Source organism: Octopus bimaculoides, chromosome 4 (assembly GCF_001194135.2).
Source record: "Octopus bimaculoides isolate UCB-OBI-ISO-001 chromosome 4, ASM119413v2, whole genome shotgun sequence".
NCBI lineage: Eukaryota > Metazoa > Mollusca > Cephalopoda > Octopoda > Octopodidae > Octopus > Octopus bimaculoides.
This window is the reverse complement of record NC_068984.1, coordinates 118,534,156-118,552,679: the sequence shown is the minus strand read 5'-3', so window position 1 is coordinate 118,552,679 and position 18,524 is coordinate 118,534,156. Positions and strand designations below refer to the sequence as shown.

Below are 18,524 nucleotides of genomic sequence, written 5' to 3'. Positions count from 1 at the left end.
ATATATATATATATATATATATATATAAAACGTGTCTTGAATGGCACAATAATGCAGAGTGGAATATAATAACTGTTATAATTTAATTATCCAAAGTCTGATATAAGGCAGTGCTTAAGAAAGTATTTGGCATCCAATTTTAGCACGTTTCTCCAATCGCTTGATTAACTCCCTAGTGGTTGTGAACTCAGCCTGGCCCAGATGTAGAGATAGGAGAGTATTGTAGTTCGCCTGAAGCATTGTATATTGTGTGTAAAACATAACGTTCTCGAATAGCACAACAATGCAGAATGGACTATGATAACTGTTATAATTTAATTATCTATAGTCTGATATAAGGCAGCATTTAGAAAATTTTATTTGGCATCTGATTGTTTTGCCATTTAAGACATGTTATATTTTACAAGCAATACACAATGCTTCAAGCGAACCACAATACTCTTCTATATATATATACATACATACATATATATATATATATATATATATATATATATATATATATATATATATGATGGCCTTTTTTCAGTTTCCATCTACCAAATCCATTGACAAGGCTTTGGTCAGCCTGTGGCTATTGTAGAAGACACTTGCCCAAGCTGCCACGCAGTGGGACTGAACCCAGAACCATGTGGATGGTAAGCAAGCTACTTATCACACAGCCACTCCCAGATATATGTATATATATATAAAACACACACACACACACTCACTACAAATATTTTGCTATCTATTCACAAAAGGATTTTTGTTGTGTAGTATATAAAGAAAACAATGATTCATGATGACAGACTAACACAGATATGAGCTGTTGCTGCCATGACTAAGTCATATATTTCTACGTAGGAACAGTGATCCATGACAAAACAGACAATTGACTACAGAAACAGATATTGTTCTGTAAAAAAATTTTATGATGTCATATTTTAATGGCCTTACTGAAACACGGATTCTTAAGATAAGATTGAGTTTTTTTGTATTATTTTTATGCATGTTTATTCACTGTTCATTTGAAAAAGGATTGGTGCTGCATGGTCTTTAAAAAGAAACTGGTGATTTCTTTTAATAAACAAATACAAACACAAGTGCCTATTCCCTCATGTACCCACCACTTATTTCCATAAAGTCTTTCTGGATTCTCTCCCTTCGCTGTTGAGCCATACAGGGACAGGTTCTTAATGCTCCCATATTGACAGCATAATCTTATCTTTCTCTCTTCTCACTATCTTCACTTCAAATCCCCTTCTTCCTCCCCGTCTTATTACTCTCCTACAGGTCTTTCCTTCTCTCTTTACAATTCTAACATGTCCATTCATATCTTTCTCTTTCGATCCTACCTCTCTTGCCTAACTCTTTTCTATCTCCACCATCGCATCTCTTATTTCTCTTTCTCTCCTAATCTATCTATCTATCTATACATATATATCTTTTTCTGACTTTACCTCGTCATTTCATCTGTCTTACTCCCAAATGCTCACTCTCACACTCCATTCTTTCCTTCTCTCTTCCAGATTCTCCTTTCCCTATCTATCAAGACGTCTGATGGTTTCTATAACCTTTTATCACATTCCTTCTCGTCTTCCTTCCAGATAACACAGTGTACTTAGAGCTGTAACTTTAGCATTGTACACTGTGACTGAAGGTCTATAAGGAAAAGACATGAACTCCACAAGCCACAGCAAAAACAGCCTGCTTAAGAGAGCTGTAACTCTGAATAAAACATACATAACATGGAAGGGACACTTTAGTCCTGACAAACAACCTATCTAGAAGTGGTGGCAAGATAAAACGCACCCAATTCAAGTTGTAAAGTGGTTGGTGATAGGAGAGGCATCCAGCCTGTAAAATAATAAATAATCCAATATATTGACAAAGATGTATACACAGGACTAGCATTTACCCTGTTAGTGTTGCGTACAGTAGTTAGGTGGACAGGAGGAAACATCTAAATAAGTGCAACCATCTCTTGACCATCATCAAATAATCACACACCTCACTTCAGGTACAAAAAACAGACCTTGCATATCAATCCATCCAACTTCAGAAATTCAGAACCATATTTGTCAATACTGACACAATGAAAGGTAGATCTGGTGAGATTAGAGTGATACTAGGGTGAAGGAATGTAGGTGTGAAGGAAAGTAGGTGCAAGGGTGTATTGGAGAAGAGTCTCAGCCAGAACCTATCAGGTAAAGAAGACAGATGCAAATTCTTTTATGGGTAGGTAACAATGCTGGCTTAAGTGAAGTAGGCTTACAAGAGACAGAGAAATAGACAAATGACATAAGCTTTATGAAGCCTTATAGTGAACCATTTTGATAAATGATACTAACATCATTTTCTTTATAGGTGATTTCAATGGACATGTTGGGTAGCATGGTGACAGCTACTCTGGAGTACATGGTGAGTATGTATACAGTTCTCAGAATGAAAAGGGATCAAGACTATTAAAGTTATGTGATGCAAATAAAATAAACATCTACAAAGCAACTTTTAGAAAATCAACCAGCCACCTGCTCTCCTTTCAATCAAGCAGACATGCAAGCTAGATAGACTCACCAAAAAAAAACAGGACAGGCACAACTTAGGTACTGACTAGTGACTTTGGAATAACAATCAAATAAACCGAAAGACAAAAGACATGCTGGAGACAGACAGTACAGAAACTGAAACATCCTTCTGCTACAAATTATATGTTCAGAGCTACTCTACATATGTTTGACATAAAGGAATTAGAAATTTATAATCTATAACACAGAAGATAACTGGGAGTTTCTTACAGTACAACTTGCTGAAAGTAAGTTCTGTGATCAGAGCAAGGTAACATGGTGGAAGATCAATGCTATCAACAGAGTCATAAAAGCTAACAGACAGGTATGGAAAAACTGGAAGAATGTGGATAGCAAAGAACTATATCATGTAACTAAGAGAGAAACTTGATAATAAATGCGCATAGCTTGAAGAGAAGTAGAAAATAGAAAGTTTGCCAGTGTTCTGTTGTGAGAAGATCAGAATTATGAGTTGTTCTGTATTGCAAAGCAGTATGTCAGAATAAATTAAGATGTCATTAGGGAAAAGTATATTCAAAATAATAGCAGCTCACTTACTCTGACTAATGTTGAGAAGAAAGAAGCTTGGAAATGTTATAATGAGATGTTGGTGAATTTGGAATATGTGGGAGGAAGAGGAACTACACCAAGTCTACCCAATAGAGGGGCCAGCTATTGAAGTGGACAGTTATAAGAGCAAAATGGCTGTTAAAGATATGAGGAGGTCCATCAGGTATAGTCATTGAAATACTGAAAATATATGATAAAGAAGAGCAGCAGCTAGTCACTCACATAATCAACCAGGTAATACATGGAAGTATTCATACCCAGTGACTGCTGTATCAATATAATCATCAACTGCTGCAAGGGCAAATGAGATGCTTTGGAAAGAGACAATTATAGGGGTATTAAACTGGTGGATCAAGTTATGAAAGTAACAGAAAAGGTCTAGACTTTCTTGATTATGGAAAGAAGCCCCTTTAACCTATCCTTGGTTCTATGATACAAACTTCCTGTTTAAAGTAGGCTAAATTAAAACCTTCCTTTGAAATTTCATGCAAATTTATATTTCAAGCAGCAGCTTAATAATGACCAAAATATATTACTAAATTTTTTATTATCTTGAAAATTAATTCAAAAAAAGGCAACATATTTCAACAGAAGTATGTTAACAAAAGGGTTAAAGAGATTTAGTTTAGATTGCTCTCTTTATAATGAGACATCACAAAAAGTTTTTTTTTTTGGCTGAGTAAGCCTCTCTACCTAACATTTGTTGATTTGGAGAAGACTTTGGCAGAGTACCACAATCTATAGTTTAGTGATGTTAGAAAAAAAAATTAAGTGTAGATGAATAGTTTGTTGCAAGCCATGTACAGAGATGCAGTCAACAAAGTGTAAGTTTGCAATAACACTGAGAAATTTAGGTGTTCCCCAAAGCTCCGTTTTAAGTCCCCTCCAATTTATTATAGTTCAAGCTATAACAGAGGAGTTTATGACTAGCTGTCTGAGGGAACTCTTATATGCTGATGACCTAGTAGTGTATGTGGAAGAGTTAGAGAGTAAATTACAAATATGGAAACAAAAGCCAGGAATTGAGAAGTTTTTTAATAAATTTGGTGAAGACCAAAGTTTTAATAAGTAGAAAGAAATCAGTACTCTATACCTAGCATCACGGTGAAGGCCTTATTATCACTGTATATTCAATCTCTCTCTTTACCTAGAAAGCAGAAACAACCTTATGTCAAGCCACCTCCTTCAGTAGCTAAAGTCCCCTCACTATATCATAAAGGGATATGGATTCCCAACTGTAGTGAAAGTAACCAATTTAGGAAGTAGGTACTCTGAACAAACCCAACAGCATATGACAAAGGTTTTCTTTGGCCCTTATTACACAAAGGAAACATGGATGTCGCATGCACAAGCAAAGGCAGCTTGTCTAGGATGAGCCAACAAGGATCTCTTTATGTGGTCACTTAAATTGCTGGAAATAGCAGCCAAATATCCCATAAATTGCTCTCTGTGTCTTGTATATTGCTAAAAAAAATTGACAGTCATAATTAGAATACCTTTGATCATCGATCTGCTCAATCAAACAGCAACTCAGATTAAACACTAATAAAGAGCAGAGTGGACACTTTAACCATGACAGACAACTTCTTTAATGCCAGAGGCATGATAAAATGCATCTAGAACATGTTGCTATGTGATTAGTAATAACACAGACATTCATCCATAAAGACCATACCAAAAACAACATACAAGCAACAAAAATTGTTAGTTTTTTTTTTTTTTCTCTCTTGTGTATAATCAGATGACAAACGACTGCAACGAGCAGAGAGAGATGCTGTGTTGGAACAGACCCATTCAACCCATGGGAAAAAATAGATGTAAAACAATGATAGTGCTGCTGCTAATGATGATGATGATGATGATGATGATGACAACGGTGACAACAGACCTGCTAGTACTTCTTCATCATCAGTGTTAAACATGTTGTAAGATATCAGCTCTGTCATATTGACATCCATTAAATATGCATAACAACCATAACATGAGACTCACATATAAATCTTCATCAATCTCAAATGTTAACAGCCTTTAAACTAATAAATTCTGCCTACTTCAACAGGACTCTTTGCTCGTGAATTTGCAAACATGTCAATCTCACCACTCTTTCTCTTTTATCTGTTTTATGTGTTGGGCTGCAACCATGGCGGGGTGCTGCCTTGAAACAAGTTGTGGGGGAGGGTGACTGGAAGGGTACTGACCATAGAAAACTCTGTCCTGATATACTCATGCCTGACCCATGCAAGCATGGAAAAGTAGACATTAAAATGATAATGATTAAAATACTGTTTAAAAGCAGCATTTTAAATTTCCCTCTTATTTCTCTCTTGTTTTAGTTAAACAAATCAACTCCGGTACTTTTTTTTAAGTCCAGTACTTTTTCTATTGGTCTCTTTTGCCAAACCACTAAGTTACAGAGATGTAAACAAACCAACTATTATTTTTAATGGTCTTAGAAATCCATCTGTGACCATGCCATGCCAGTACCTTAGTATGATTTAATTCAGGGCTTCCCAAACTGAAGTAAATCTACTACCAGGGGCAAATTTCATCTACCCAAGGGGTAAATTTGCTGATTCTGGATTTAAACAATTTTTTTTTCAATTATATCATCATCATCATCATTTAACATCCATTTTCCAGGTTGGCATCGGTTGGATGGTTTGATGGTTTGATGGGTTGGATGGTTTGATAGTTTGATGGGTTGGATGGTTTGACCAGAGCTGGCAAGCTGAGTAGCTATACCAGGTTCCAGCCTGATTTGGTTTGGTTTCTACAGCCTTTCCTAATGCCAACCACTTCACAGAATGTGCTGGGTGCTTTTTATGAGACACCAGCATGGTTGCTTATTATGTGGACTGGCACAGGTGCTTTTTATGTGGACTGGCATTTCCAGATTTTTAAAAAAATCTGGAAGTGAGAAGAAAATATTAAGTATGCCTATTTCATGAAAACTACCAATTCAATTTTGCTTTTTTTACCTCTTTTCTATTTAACAATTTGAACTGTATAGTTCTTAATTAATATATTGCTAATGAAATACTAATTTACATGACTGTGTTTCATTCTAATAGATGGTCATCATTATAAATACATGGAATGACATTATGCTCTATTTTCATTGTTATCTGGACCTATAATAATAATTTTAAAACATCTCTACTGCAAAACATTTGTTTCTATCTCTCTATAATGTCATTAACCTCTATAATGCCTTTAACCTTTGACTTGGCATACTAAACACACCTCAGTTGATGGAGGATCTTGTGAATAACTTGGTGACTTCCCTAGTGATGAAGCCACATAAAAAGCACCTTGTACATTCTGCAAAGTGGCTGGTGTTAGGAAGGGCCTCCAGCTGTAGAAACCATGCCAAAGCAGACACTGGAGCTGGGTGCAGTTCCCTAGCAATATCAGCTCCTGTCAAACCATCCAATCCATGCCATCATGGGAAACACAGGCATTAAACAATGATGATGATCTTGCCTTGAAACAAGTTGTGGGGGAGGGTGACTGGAAGGGTACTGACCATAGAAAACTCTGTCCTGATATACTCATGCCTGACCCATGCAACCATGGAAAAGTAGACATTAAAATGATAATGATTAAAATACTGTTTAAAAGCAGCATTTTAAATTTCCCTCTTATCTGTTATTTTATTATTATGAAAGTATCAGCTTAAATTGCTGGCAAAAAAAAAAAAAAGAGGGTCGGAATAAATTTATTAACGAAATGTTGCCAGGGGACAAATGAAATGAGAATGGTTGGGAATCTTTGATTTAATTAAATCTAATCAAGTAACCATTTGCCATTTGTTCCATCCTCATCTAATTAGCCTCGATTACATTGCTCAACATTTACGTAATTCAGCCACCATTAATAAACATCTGTCTGCAAACTTCTTATCCATTTTTATTCAATATCTATAACATTAATATTTCTTCTGCAAACAGAGCCAAATGAACTTCATTCTGAATTGATTTCCAAAGCAAGTCTTGCCAATTCAGAATATCACTAGTCTACTCTATTTCCACCGACAATCCTAATAGTCTTGGCCAATCTATTATATAGATTCTTATAACCCTTTGTCTTTGATAAAGGTTCTTTGCAATATAAATCTATCAAACAGGATGTTTCTACAAATATAGACACCTGTATGAATTACTGAGGTCTACATACAAATGGCACAGAGATGGCTGTATGGTTAAGAAGTTTGCTTTGGAACCAAATGGTTAGAAGTTCAGTTCCACTGCACAAACAATGCTAGGTGGTGTCTTCTGTTATAGCCACAGGCAGACCAATGTCCTTGTGAGTGAAATTTTGTGGATGGAAAAACCAAAACAGCCTGCCGCATACATGATTACTTGAATGCACGTGTATGTGTGTGCGTGTGTGTGTAAGTGTATGCATGCTTTCATGTGTATATAAGACAGAGAGAGCGAGAGAGAGAGAGAGAGTGAGTGTGTGTGTGTGTGTGTCTGTGTGAACACGCAAATGCATATTCTTCTCATTTTGACATGTATGCTCATTTTAAATGAGGCCTCACCATTCATACAGTGTTGTTTGTTTGCAGTTCACCAGGAAAGCGTGTGCAGGCATTTTGATATATCCTCACATATCTTCTTTCATCTTTTACTGGTTTCCGTCATCGCCTTGAAGAATTTTTAGTCAAATGAATCAACCCTAGTATTTATTTTTCTTTTAGGGCTGGTACTTAGTCTACCAGTCTCTCTTACCGTTCATCCTTTCAGGGTCAATAATATAAGAACCAGTGAGACACTGGGGGTCGATGTAATCGACAAGTCCCCTCCCACAAAATTTCAGGCCTTGTACCTTTAGTACAAAGGATTATTTCTCATTAGGACAGCAGCAAAATAGCAGAATCATTAGCATGCCAAACAAAATGCTTCGTGGTATTTTGTCTCTCTTTATGTTCTGAGTTCTAATTCTGCCAAGGTTGTCTTTGCCTTTTATCCTTTGAGGGTTAATGTAACCTCGTCCCTTAAAGTTTCAGGCCTTGTACCAAATGTAGAAAGGATTATTTCCAGTTACATTTTTCTTTTAAAAAAAATGAAAAGAAAAAAAACATCAAAACTTGTTCCCAAAATTACTATAAATCATCACAAGAAAATATGAAATTCCACATGTAGGCGCAGGAGTGGCTGTGTGGTAAGTAGCTTGCTTACCAACCACATGGTTCCGTGTTCAGTCCCACTGCGTGGCACCTTGGGCAAGTGTCTCCTACTATAACCTCGGGCCGACCAAAGCCTTGTGAGTGGATTTGGTAGACGGAAACTGAAAGAAGCCCGTCGTATATATATATATATATATATATATATGTATGTGTGTCTGTGTTTGTCCCCCTACCATCGCTTGACAACCGATACTGGTGTGTTTACTTCCCCGTAACTTAGCGGTTCAGCAAAAAGAGACCGATAGAATAAGTACTAGGCTTACAAAGAATAAGTCCTGGGGTCGATTTGCTCGACTAAAGGCGGTGCTCCAGCATGGCCGCAGTCAAATGACTGAGACAAGTAAAAGAGTATGTTCTGTGAAAAAATAAAACAGAGTAGAATGAAAATAAAAACATACCTGTGAGAACAGTAAATTTGGTACGGCGTACTCTAGATTTTCCATTTGCAAAAAATGCTTGTGTTTGATGCAAGGAAGCATAAGGTGTAACTGTTCTTGATGACCAATTATCGAACTCGGCTGAAATTGCAATAGATTCTCCTGGAAAGATAAAATCAAAAAAAAAAAATAAAATAATTGTAAATAAGTTAAAGCCTATTGTTAAACTGTAGAGGTACATGACTTAATGGTCAGGGTGTTGGACTCATGATTGTAAGATTGTGGTTTCAATTCCTGGAAGGGTGATGTGACGTGGGGAATAATAACGCCATGGAAACTGTGAAATTGGCCTTTGTGAGTCTATATGACTCCGGAAGGATGTTTATCCTTTTTATCCTATGTTAAATTAATCCCTAAAATATTCCTTGCACATTATATCCAGACAATATGTAAGTTTCAAAACATTACACACACATACTGGGTCATCCCATAAATAATCCGGTCATTTATACTTCTTTTATTTTTCAAAATTAAGACACACAAAGTTCTTTTTTAATCTAAAATATACTCTCCTTCATTTTCTACAATGCCCTTCCATCTATCTGATAGACTTGCAAGGCCTTTCTTCCAAAATTCACTTGTCCATGACAAAAAAACTCCTCCAGAACTGTTCTGACCTCGTCTATAAAAATTCATATTTTTTCCGTCCAAATGACTTTGAAGACTGCGGAATAAATGATAATCAGATGGGGCAATGTCTAGCGATTATGGTGGGTGGGGCATCATTTCCCATTCAAACTGTTTCGGCCTTTGTAATGTCATCCTCACTGTATGTGGCTGAGCATTATCCTGATGGAAGAACACCTCTCATCTTGAAACCAAAGATGGTTGTTTTACTTCTAGCACTGACTTAAGCTGCTCAAGCTGTTCACAGTAGATCTCCTTTGTTATCATTTGGTTTGGGTTGAGAAGTTCAAAGTGGACTAAACCTTTCATATCCCACCAAGCAGATAACACCTTATGTGGGTGAAGACCTTCTTTAGCCTGGGGTGCTGGTGTTTCCCTACTCACTGTCTTCGGTACTTGACATTTTTATAGAGAACCTATTTCTCTTCACCAGTCACTATTCGGTCCAAAAAATGTTCATTCGTGAGATGTGACAGCAATGAAAAGCACACATTCACTCTCTGCATGTGATAAGACTTGGAAAGTTTGTGAGGAACCCATTGACACAATTTGATGACTTTTCTAATGGCACACAGGTGTCGATGAATGGTTGAATGACCAAATCCAAGCTTCTCTGCTAGTTCCTCAAGTTATGATGGGATTTTGTTCCACCAAGATTTGCAGAATGCACTCATTGAGCTCTACAGAATTTCTAGGATGAGGCTCGTCTTCTAGGCTGTAATTTCCAGCTTGGAATTTCTGGAACCAATGTTGACACTGGTTTATGCTTATTGTCTGATCCCCATATACTGCATTAATATTCCTTGCACTTTCCATTGCATTGTTGCCTTTTTTTAACTCATAAAGCAAAATATGCTGAATATGCTCCTTTGTCACTTCCATTATAGTTTTGAAAAAATAACAGTTAAAATCGAACAGCACTTTTCAAAACTTGCACTAAAAATAAGTACAAGGTAAAATTACTACCTGCTTTTATAGCAAGTTGATGCAGGTAGTTTATCCCATCCTCCTCCGACTTTTAGTAGTCCATGCAATTGAAAAAAACCACATTATTTATGAGATGACCCAATCATCATCATCATCGTTTAATGTCCGCTTTCCATGCTAGCATGGGTTGGACAATTTGACTGAGGACTGGCGAACCAGATGGCTGCACCAGATATATTCACACACACACACACACACATACATATCAAAACAGATATCAAGACAAAAGAAACAAGAACAATAGTTCAAAGCATGTTCCTAGTTACTATTATTAGGTGGATACAGAGGGTGGCGATCTGGCAGAATTGTTAGCAAGCTGGACAAAATGCTTAGCGGTATTTCGCCCATCACTATGTTCTGAGTTCAAATTCTGCCGAGGTCGACTTTGCCTTTCATCCTTTCAGGATCGATAAGTTAAGTACCAGTTATGCACTGGGGATGACATAACCGATTAACCCACTCCCCCAAATTTCAGGCCTTGTACCTATAGTAGAAAGGATTACTAAGTTGATACTCAAAGAAGAGAAAGCATTATAAAGTAAAAATGTAATGTTTTGGACAGAGTTCTTCATTGGATACTAGGTGAAAGTCTAGAGAGAGACAAGGAAGAGTGGAACGGAGACAGAAAAAGAGAGAAAAGTACCAAAAAACAAAAATGTGTGTAGGTTACATTCACATATATGACCTCTGACATATATGTCCATCTTCCATGTTGGCATGGGTTGGACAGTTTGACAGATTTGATACACACACACACACACACACACACACACACACACACACACACACACACGCACACACACGCACACACAACAATTTCTCTAACTATGAATTCAATATGCTCTGATGATTTCCGTATGTATTGTGTCTGTGAAATAGCTTCAGCTTTCTTCAATTGCTATATCTTTCCCTCTGTGCAAACATTTACCCAGAAATATACAGATTTAGCTCACCTTAAGAAACTCCCAGTTTTTCTAAACCCTAGTGAAATTGTCCTCAACAGTAAAACCTGTCAAGATAAAGGAATTATCAACTAGTACCTCCTTTATTAAAACTACAGGCAGCAATCCACAATTATCCATGCTTGCATTTGATATTTTCTATAGAACATCAACTAAGGAATTCTCTTTTATGTATCAGATATCATTTTTAATACATACTTTAAATATACCCAACTGACTAAACTCTCTCTCTCTCTCTCTGAATATATATATTACATATGAAGTTGAATAGTTGGCTTGGTAGATTTTTTTTTGTAAGTCACACTATCAGCAAATTTTTTCATCATATCACTTCAAGAGATGCAGTTAGCAATTGAGAGCCAGCCTTGGATGTGGCTAAAAAGGGATGACGAAACCTGATTAGAGAAATAATATATAGGTGTGAGGTAGGTACTTGTTTGCCCATAAAGCAAGTCAGACTGCACATTTAGAATGGTGCTGATGATCCTGGGTTGAAGGAATTAAGATCGAATACCAGTCAATCAATCCAGTAGGTGAGACCTCGTATCAGTGTTGTAATGCCATCAAGAGGGATGCCCTGAAATGGTGCACAAGCTCTCCTGATTAACCCTGAAATCTACTAGCATCCCGTATGCAGAGCTTTTGATTGACAACACTTGTATGACAAGCTGTTTGCAAATCTCTTACATACAAATTTGATCAGTTGCCTTGGCAGATTCTTTATAAGCCAGACTAGCAAGGAGTTCCTCTTCACATCACTTCAAGCATTCCTCAAGAGTATCTTATCTCCTTGCACTCATTTTTTCTCATTAGTAACTCTCTTCCTTCTTTCTGTCAACTTAATTCTCGTTTGCTGCTGACACCTCTCTATTCTTGACTATTCTTCAGGTTTCATCCACCAGAAATCTGAACTATTTTCAAACACTGGATCTATACAATTGATCCTCATTCTCCTCATCATCATTTAACATCTATCTTCCATGCTGGCATTGGTTGGATGATTTGGTGTGCTGCAGGGTTGTGCCAAGCTCCAGTGTGAGCCTCGACATGCTTGCTATAGCTTGATGTCCTACTTAATGTCAACTACTTTACAGTGTGCATAGAGTGGGTTATTATTATTATTATTATTATTATTATTAAAAAATTTTTTTTTTGTGCCACTGGCACAAGTTAGGTTTCCAAGTAAATTGCAAGACAGGATAAGAACAAAAAAGGAAAAAAAAAAGGAAAATTCCCCACCTCATGGGATTGGTGGGGGAGGCGGAGACTGGGAAGGTGAAGGGAATTGGGGAGGGAGGGGGCTAAACAATTGCAATGCAAGCTTTTCTAATGCAGTCTGCTGATAATTGCTAAACAATTAGGGAATTTCACTTAACTTGACTATAATGAAGGAAGTCCAGGGGGGGGGGGGTCAAACCACTGTCCTATATAACAGATAAAAACAGCACATGAAAATAGAAAGAATCATAAGGTAATTATTGTGATAGAGAGCTGAAATGGTTTCAATACAGGAGGTGCAGACACAATGATGTGGTAAGTAGTTTGCTTCCCAACCACATGGCATTGGATTCAATCCCACTGCATGGTACCTTGAACAAGTGTCTTTGAAGCCTTGTGTGTGGATTTGGTAGATGGAAACTGAAAGGAGCCTAATGGATGTGAGTGTGTGTGTGTGTGTGTGTTTTATATATGTATGCATGCATGTTTGTGCGTGTATATGTGTGTTTCAAATATGTATAGGTGCATGTCTGTGCATGTGCATATGTGTGTTACTGTCTCCTTGCCTTGACATCATGTTATAGTTACAAGTGAATGTCACCATCTCACAATGATGTGTGTCATTATGACACATCATTTCCACTCTTCCAAGACATAACTGGTCATGAGGAAATATCAATTTACTTGGAAACAGGTGAGGGTTGGTAACAAGAAGAGCATCCAGCAGGAGAAAATTTGTTTCACTAAACTCTGTGTGACCCATGTAAGCATAGGAAAGCAGACCATAAGATGATGATGATGACAATCAATATTATTTCTCTAAACCAGAAATGAAGAAAGGGTATCCAACCCTTCAAATTTTTTTTGTCAGAACAATTTCACACAGTCTTCACACACATTAAACATACAAGAGCTTCTCAAAATATAAATAAATAACTTTTAAGAGTCATTAATAGTTGCATAGTTATATAGATACATATTGCAAAATTTTTTAAATCCTAATAACATTTCTTGGCTCATATCAGTTAACCCTACTTATTGTAGAGTTAATACAGTAATCCAGGATTCTAAGGATACAATCTCAGAGACATTGTTGTCATTGTTCTATCAATTGCCAAAAGGAAAAAAAAACTATAGAAGAATGCAATTTTATGGAAATGATTGAAATTAATGATAAAAATTAATGATGAAAACATGTCTAAAAATTAAATTCTTCTTGTAATTAAAATTTTGCTAATTCAACTTCAATAAGTGTCTAGATAAAGTAATACTAAGTTGGGATTTCATTTTGTAAAAAAAAAATAATTTTATGTGCAAAAAGCAACAATTTATTTGAAATTGTATGTATATATATCCAATTTTTGCAGCAGTGATAAACAATTTAGGTCTAAAGTCAGGACGACTCTCATAAGAAAGCTAAATTGTATGATGTACATGAAAGAAATATATGGAACATGGCAATAAAATATGATCAAGGAAAGAAAAAGACAGGAAATTTGAAGACAGAATGACATATGGATGATCTGTTGAAAATACAGTATAAATTACAAAACAGAGGAGGTGAATTATAAGGAACATTCACTTAGAAAATGAAAATATTCAAGATGTGGATGAGAACTGGGTAACAAGGTCATTGCTATTATTTAGGTCCAAGTCATCCTTAATCAAGCAATCTTATAATCATCATTATTTCAGACACTGTGCTTTTAAAGCAACATTATTCAATCAATTTTAATACTTAGTTGTTGGTTTAAAATGATAAAATGTCATACAAATGTTGAAAGATTAAAGACTAAGTTTATCCTTTTATGTATAATAAGAGTTCATAAGGCTGATGCTTATCTCAGATTTCTATAGCATTAAATAGATGAAAGAATAAATATTTTCATGATACAAAATAAATCAATCACAACTAAAAACTTAAGCAGACAACTGAGGCAATGTACAATTAAGTGTCTTGCCAGAAACTGCTTCAAGTGCTTTAAAATGTCTGCATTTCCTAAACTTGATACCCTACCTACTCAGCTATATGCTTCTACATGAAAGCATATGGTTTTGTGTAAATATGAAGGCTAACTCAAGTTTAAACATATATCACTATATAGCAGTGGGAAATGGGGACATAATAATATACACAAGTACTTACATCTCATATTAATCGAAGATTTTAATTTTCATTACCAAATTAATTTGTATAATGAATTTGATTGAATATTATCTACATATCATTCAATTACCAACTATATTCACATTCAACATGACAATTTCTTTATTTTAAACAATGATTTTGATTTTTCAATTAAAACACATCTTAAAACTCATTTCGTCTAATTACGAAATTTACTTTAGCAATTAAACAGTTGCAGGTTCGCTCTCACTTGATGGTACTTTGAGATGATCTAAGTTTTGTAAATGAAATTGTATAGATTGGAACAGTGGAAATCTATCAGTAGGATAGTAACTGTTTTTAGATAAGTTTAATCTACTGACCAGTTTAAGACTACCACCACTTGGCCTTGGGGTACTTTAGTAAAGTCCACTTTGCTGCAAATATTTAAATCAGATTTCCATTCTTAGTATAACTCAGTAACTTGAGGCACTGCTTCCTTCAGTAGCAGCCCATTACTAATGCTTTCTTCCTCATTTCCACTCCATTAGTCACAAAGGCCATGGAAAAGGTCATGGCCTCTGACTAAGCCATAAAAATTAAAAAATTGCAGAAGCTGTATGTTGAAGCAAATTTCTAGAATGTGCTTACTTTCATCCAAAAAAGAAACTTTTAGAAAGTGCCCACACAAAACAGAAAATAACTGACCTGGGCAATAGCCTTTTCGATCTGTGCGTGCAGTAATAGAAATAGGTCCTGATGTACATAACCAGCAACATAAAGTTTTTTCAATGTTATTTTCAACCTGAATCTAAATGGTAAAAAAAAATTGAGACGTCAATGATTTACAGATTTTTAAACAGAGAAAGAAAGTAATTAAATTTAAAATGAAATAATAAAAAAATACCAAAGTATATTTCTTTGATATAAGTTAAACCTGAATGATAAAGATTATGATACATTTATATCATGAATATCAATCAAATAGTTATTTCATGTTTTTAAGATCCTTTGGTGAAGCTTGAAATATTCAGTGTTGTTTCTAAAAGAAATGTTTACATTGTTTTCTCTTAAATCTGTGTAAAAATAAACATAAATACAACAGCTTTTCTCCTTTGTAATTTTCTAAATAAAATTTCATCGTTAAAAGACTGTTACTGTGAGACTAAGATATAAGAGTATAGACCATATCGTCAGAAGACAAGACCTCAGTTTTACTATTACAACCACAGTACAATACGTGTGAGACTAATGTACTGATGTAAAGGCTATATGGTCAAATAGCAAATCTTCATTACTACTACTACACTCACTGTATTGCTGTTCAGGATAAGAAATGTAACTACTTCCTTTAGGTTTACCTTGAATTGGGTATAGTAACCTTTTTCAAGAAGAGGGCCACATGAGACATGGCTCATCATCAGGCAGGTTGTACTACTAAAAAATTTAAAGTAATTTTTCATTTAGATATGTCAGTCAAAGTCTCACGAACCACAGGTTGGCTATGATTGCCTTAAATGCTACTCCTACATCAGAGTTGAATTACTAGTAGCAGAGAAAGCAACAGTCACCCTAAAAATCAAATCAATGATTCCAACAAAACAACAACCATCCATACTTAATATGGAAAGTCTGAAGGAATAGAAAGAAAAGATAAATCAGAAAATTGATCAAAGTTACTAAAGATTTTCTGTGTTATCAGTAGAATTGCATTTCATAGCACTAGTATCACATAAATTTGAAATAGTTTAGTTTTCTCTTAATCTAAGGCAGTTGTAGATAGTTTTCCTTTTTTGGTCTGTTTACTTATTCCTTCATCATTTCTGATATCTATGTTTCTTTCTTAAAACTTGTATGTCATTACAATAGTTCCACTTTATGTAAGGTACCTAACAGATTAAATCTGTTGCCTACTTTAACACTATCCCCTAGTTCTTGGTTGCCTTTTAAGTCTTTCGTTACCATATTTCTGCTGAAATACACTGCCTTTATTTTAATTAATCTTGAATAGGCTGAAGTTTTGTAAAATTACTTTTGTTGTTGTTAGGCTGGTGTTTAGAACATTATCATCATAATCATCGTCATTTTAATATCCACTTTTCCATGCTTGTCTAGTCCAAACAAATTTACTGAGGCAGATATTTGAGAGCTGGATGTTTCCCAAGATGCCATGCAGTAGGACTGAACCTGAGACCAGATGGTTGGAAAGCAAAATTTCTCAACAGTTACATCTGTGCCAATAAATTCATATGAAATTTTAATGGAAGGTTTAAATTTAGATCAATTTAAAACATGAAAAAATATTGTCACAGGTCCAGGACAGCCTGGTGTTGGTTGGGATCAAAAGGGTTAATGTATTCAAACTAGGTCTCTGATCTGAGCATAACCCATATGTCATGGCCTCCTCTTCCCTTTCTTCCTCATTAGACTCGGAGGTCATATCAAAAGTCATGAGCACTCTGTTTCTTAGACTTAGGACTCATAAAGCTGGTTACCTGGTTTCCATGGCATATAAGTAATGGTTATTACATCACTCCTGACACAATGGGATGCCAATCTGTTGCAGGGTTAACTTCCCAGCTATTTCTGGAACACCTTTTCATCTGAGTAGACTCAACGGAGCAACAGAAAATAAAGTATTTTGCTCAAGAATACACCACCTGGTCCAGGGATTGAAACCACAAATACAAGGCTGTGAGTGCAACATCCTAACCACTAGACCATGTGCCTTCACTATTCTTCTGACTAAAAAAATGAAAGCTAAAAGTATTGTAGTCGCATGTGATGACCCCAGCATGGCCACAGCCTTTGAGATGAAATGCATAAAAGAATAATTATGCATTCACTGGACAAATAGAGTGGTGAGCAGTTATTTCAGTTCAGAAATTCAGTATTCTAAACAAAAGAAGAATTATATTTTTGATATATCAAGTCAATTTATTTGAAATAACTATAGAAAATAAGATTCAGTAAACTGAAGAACAAATAAGGATATATTAATTTTATAAATAGCATATGAAACATTTCAAATGTTCAAGACACAGGTTTTACAATGAATATTTTCTAAGAGTACAAAATAAATAAACTGTAGAAAAACTGCATTTTAAGAAATAAAAATAAAATAGTTTATTGTAGATTTCTATTTAGAAGTAAAATGGTTTACACATTCTATGACTTGATAATCTAATAAAATAGTATACGACAGTTTAAGTGTTTAGAATATGTTTCCATGCTTAACTCTTTTGTTCCCGTATTTCTGTTCAAACACACTGACTTTGTTTGTATTAATTTGAAAAAAATTATTTTAAAAAGTCACTTTATCATTATTAAATCTGGCATTTGGGACATAAATTAGCATGAAATTTTGATGGAAGATTTTAATCTAGGTCACTTTAAAATGGGGAGTTTATGTCATAGAACCAGAGATGGGGGGTTGTTGAGCAAGTTGATCTCGAAAGAGTTACAACACACTAAAAATAATAATATTGCAATTATAAGCTCGACATTTTTTTAAAATAAGTTACGTGACTGACAACAAAGCTACTAGCTTCAATCTGGGACTTGTAAGCTTTCATCTGCCATACCTGATATATAAAACTACTAATAATTAAACTATAACAACTGTGATAATGAAATTTCTCAGGAAGTTGCATACTAAATAGTGTGCATATCATTTGGCACTACTTCAAAATAAATCAGCACGTGGAAACAGGGTTTACATATCCAAAAGGTATTCCTGTAATTATATATACATAAGTTTGTTAAGTGCCAATGCATGAAACTCTTGGACCTTAAGTTACTCTGTTACTTCTGCTAAATATTAATGAATATATACATTATATATATATATATATATATATATATATATATATATAT

General features: G+C 35.2%; 1 protein-coding gene across 1 annotated transcript in view; it reads right to left on the bottom strand.

Annotated features, from left to right (window-relative positions):
- LOC106868835 (arrestin domain-containing protein 3) overlaps nt 1–18,524 on the bottom strand; it is an 89,449-nt gene that overhangs the window by 13,837 nt on the left and 57,088 nt on the right. The window contains exons 4-5 of the mRNA XM_014914261.2: nt 15,357–15,459; nt 8,709–8,849 (exon numbers count right to left, since the gene is read on the bottom strand). Of these exons, the coding sequence (XP_014769747.1) occupies nt 8,709–8,849; nt 15,357–15,459 (244 nt within the window). The remainder of the gene's footprint in view (nt 1–8,708; nt 8,850–15,356; nt 15,460–18,524) is intronic.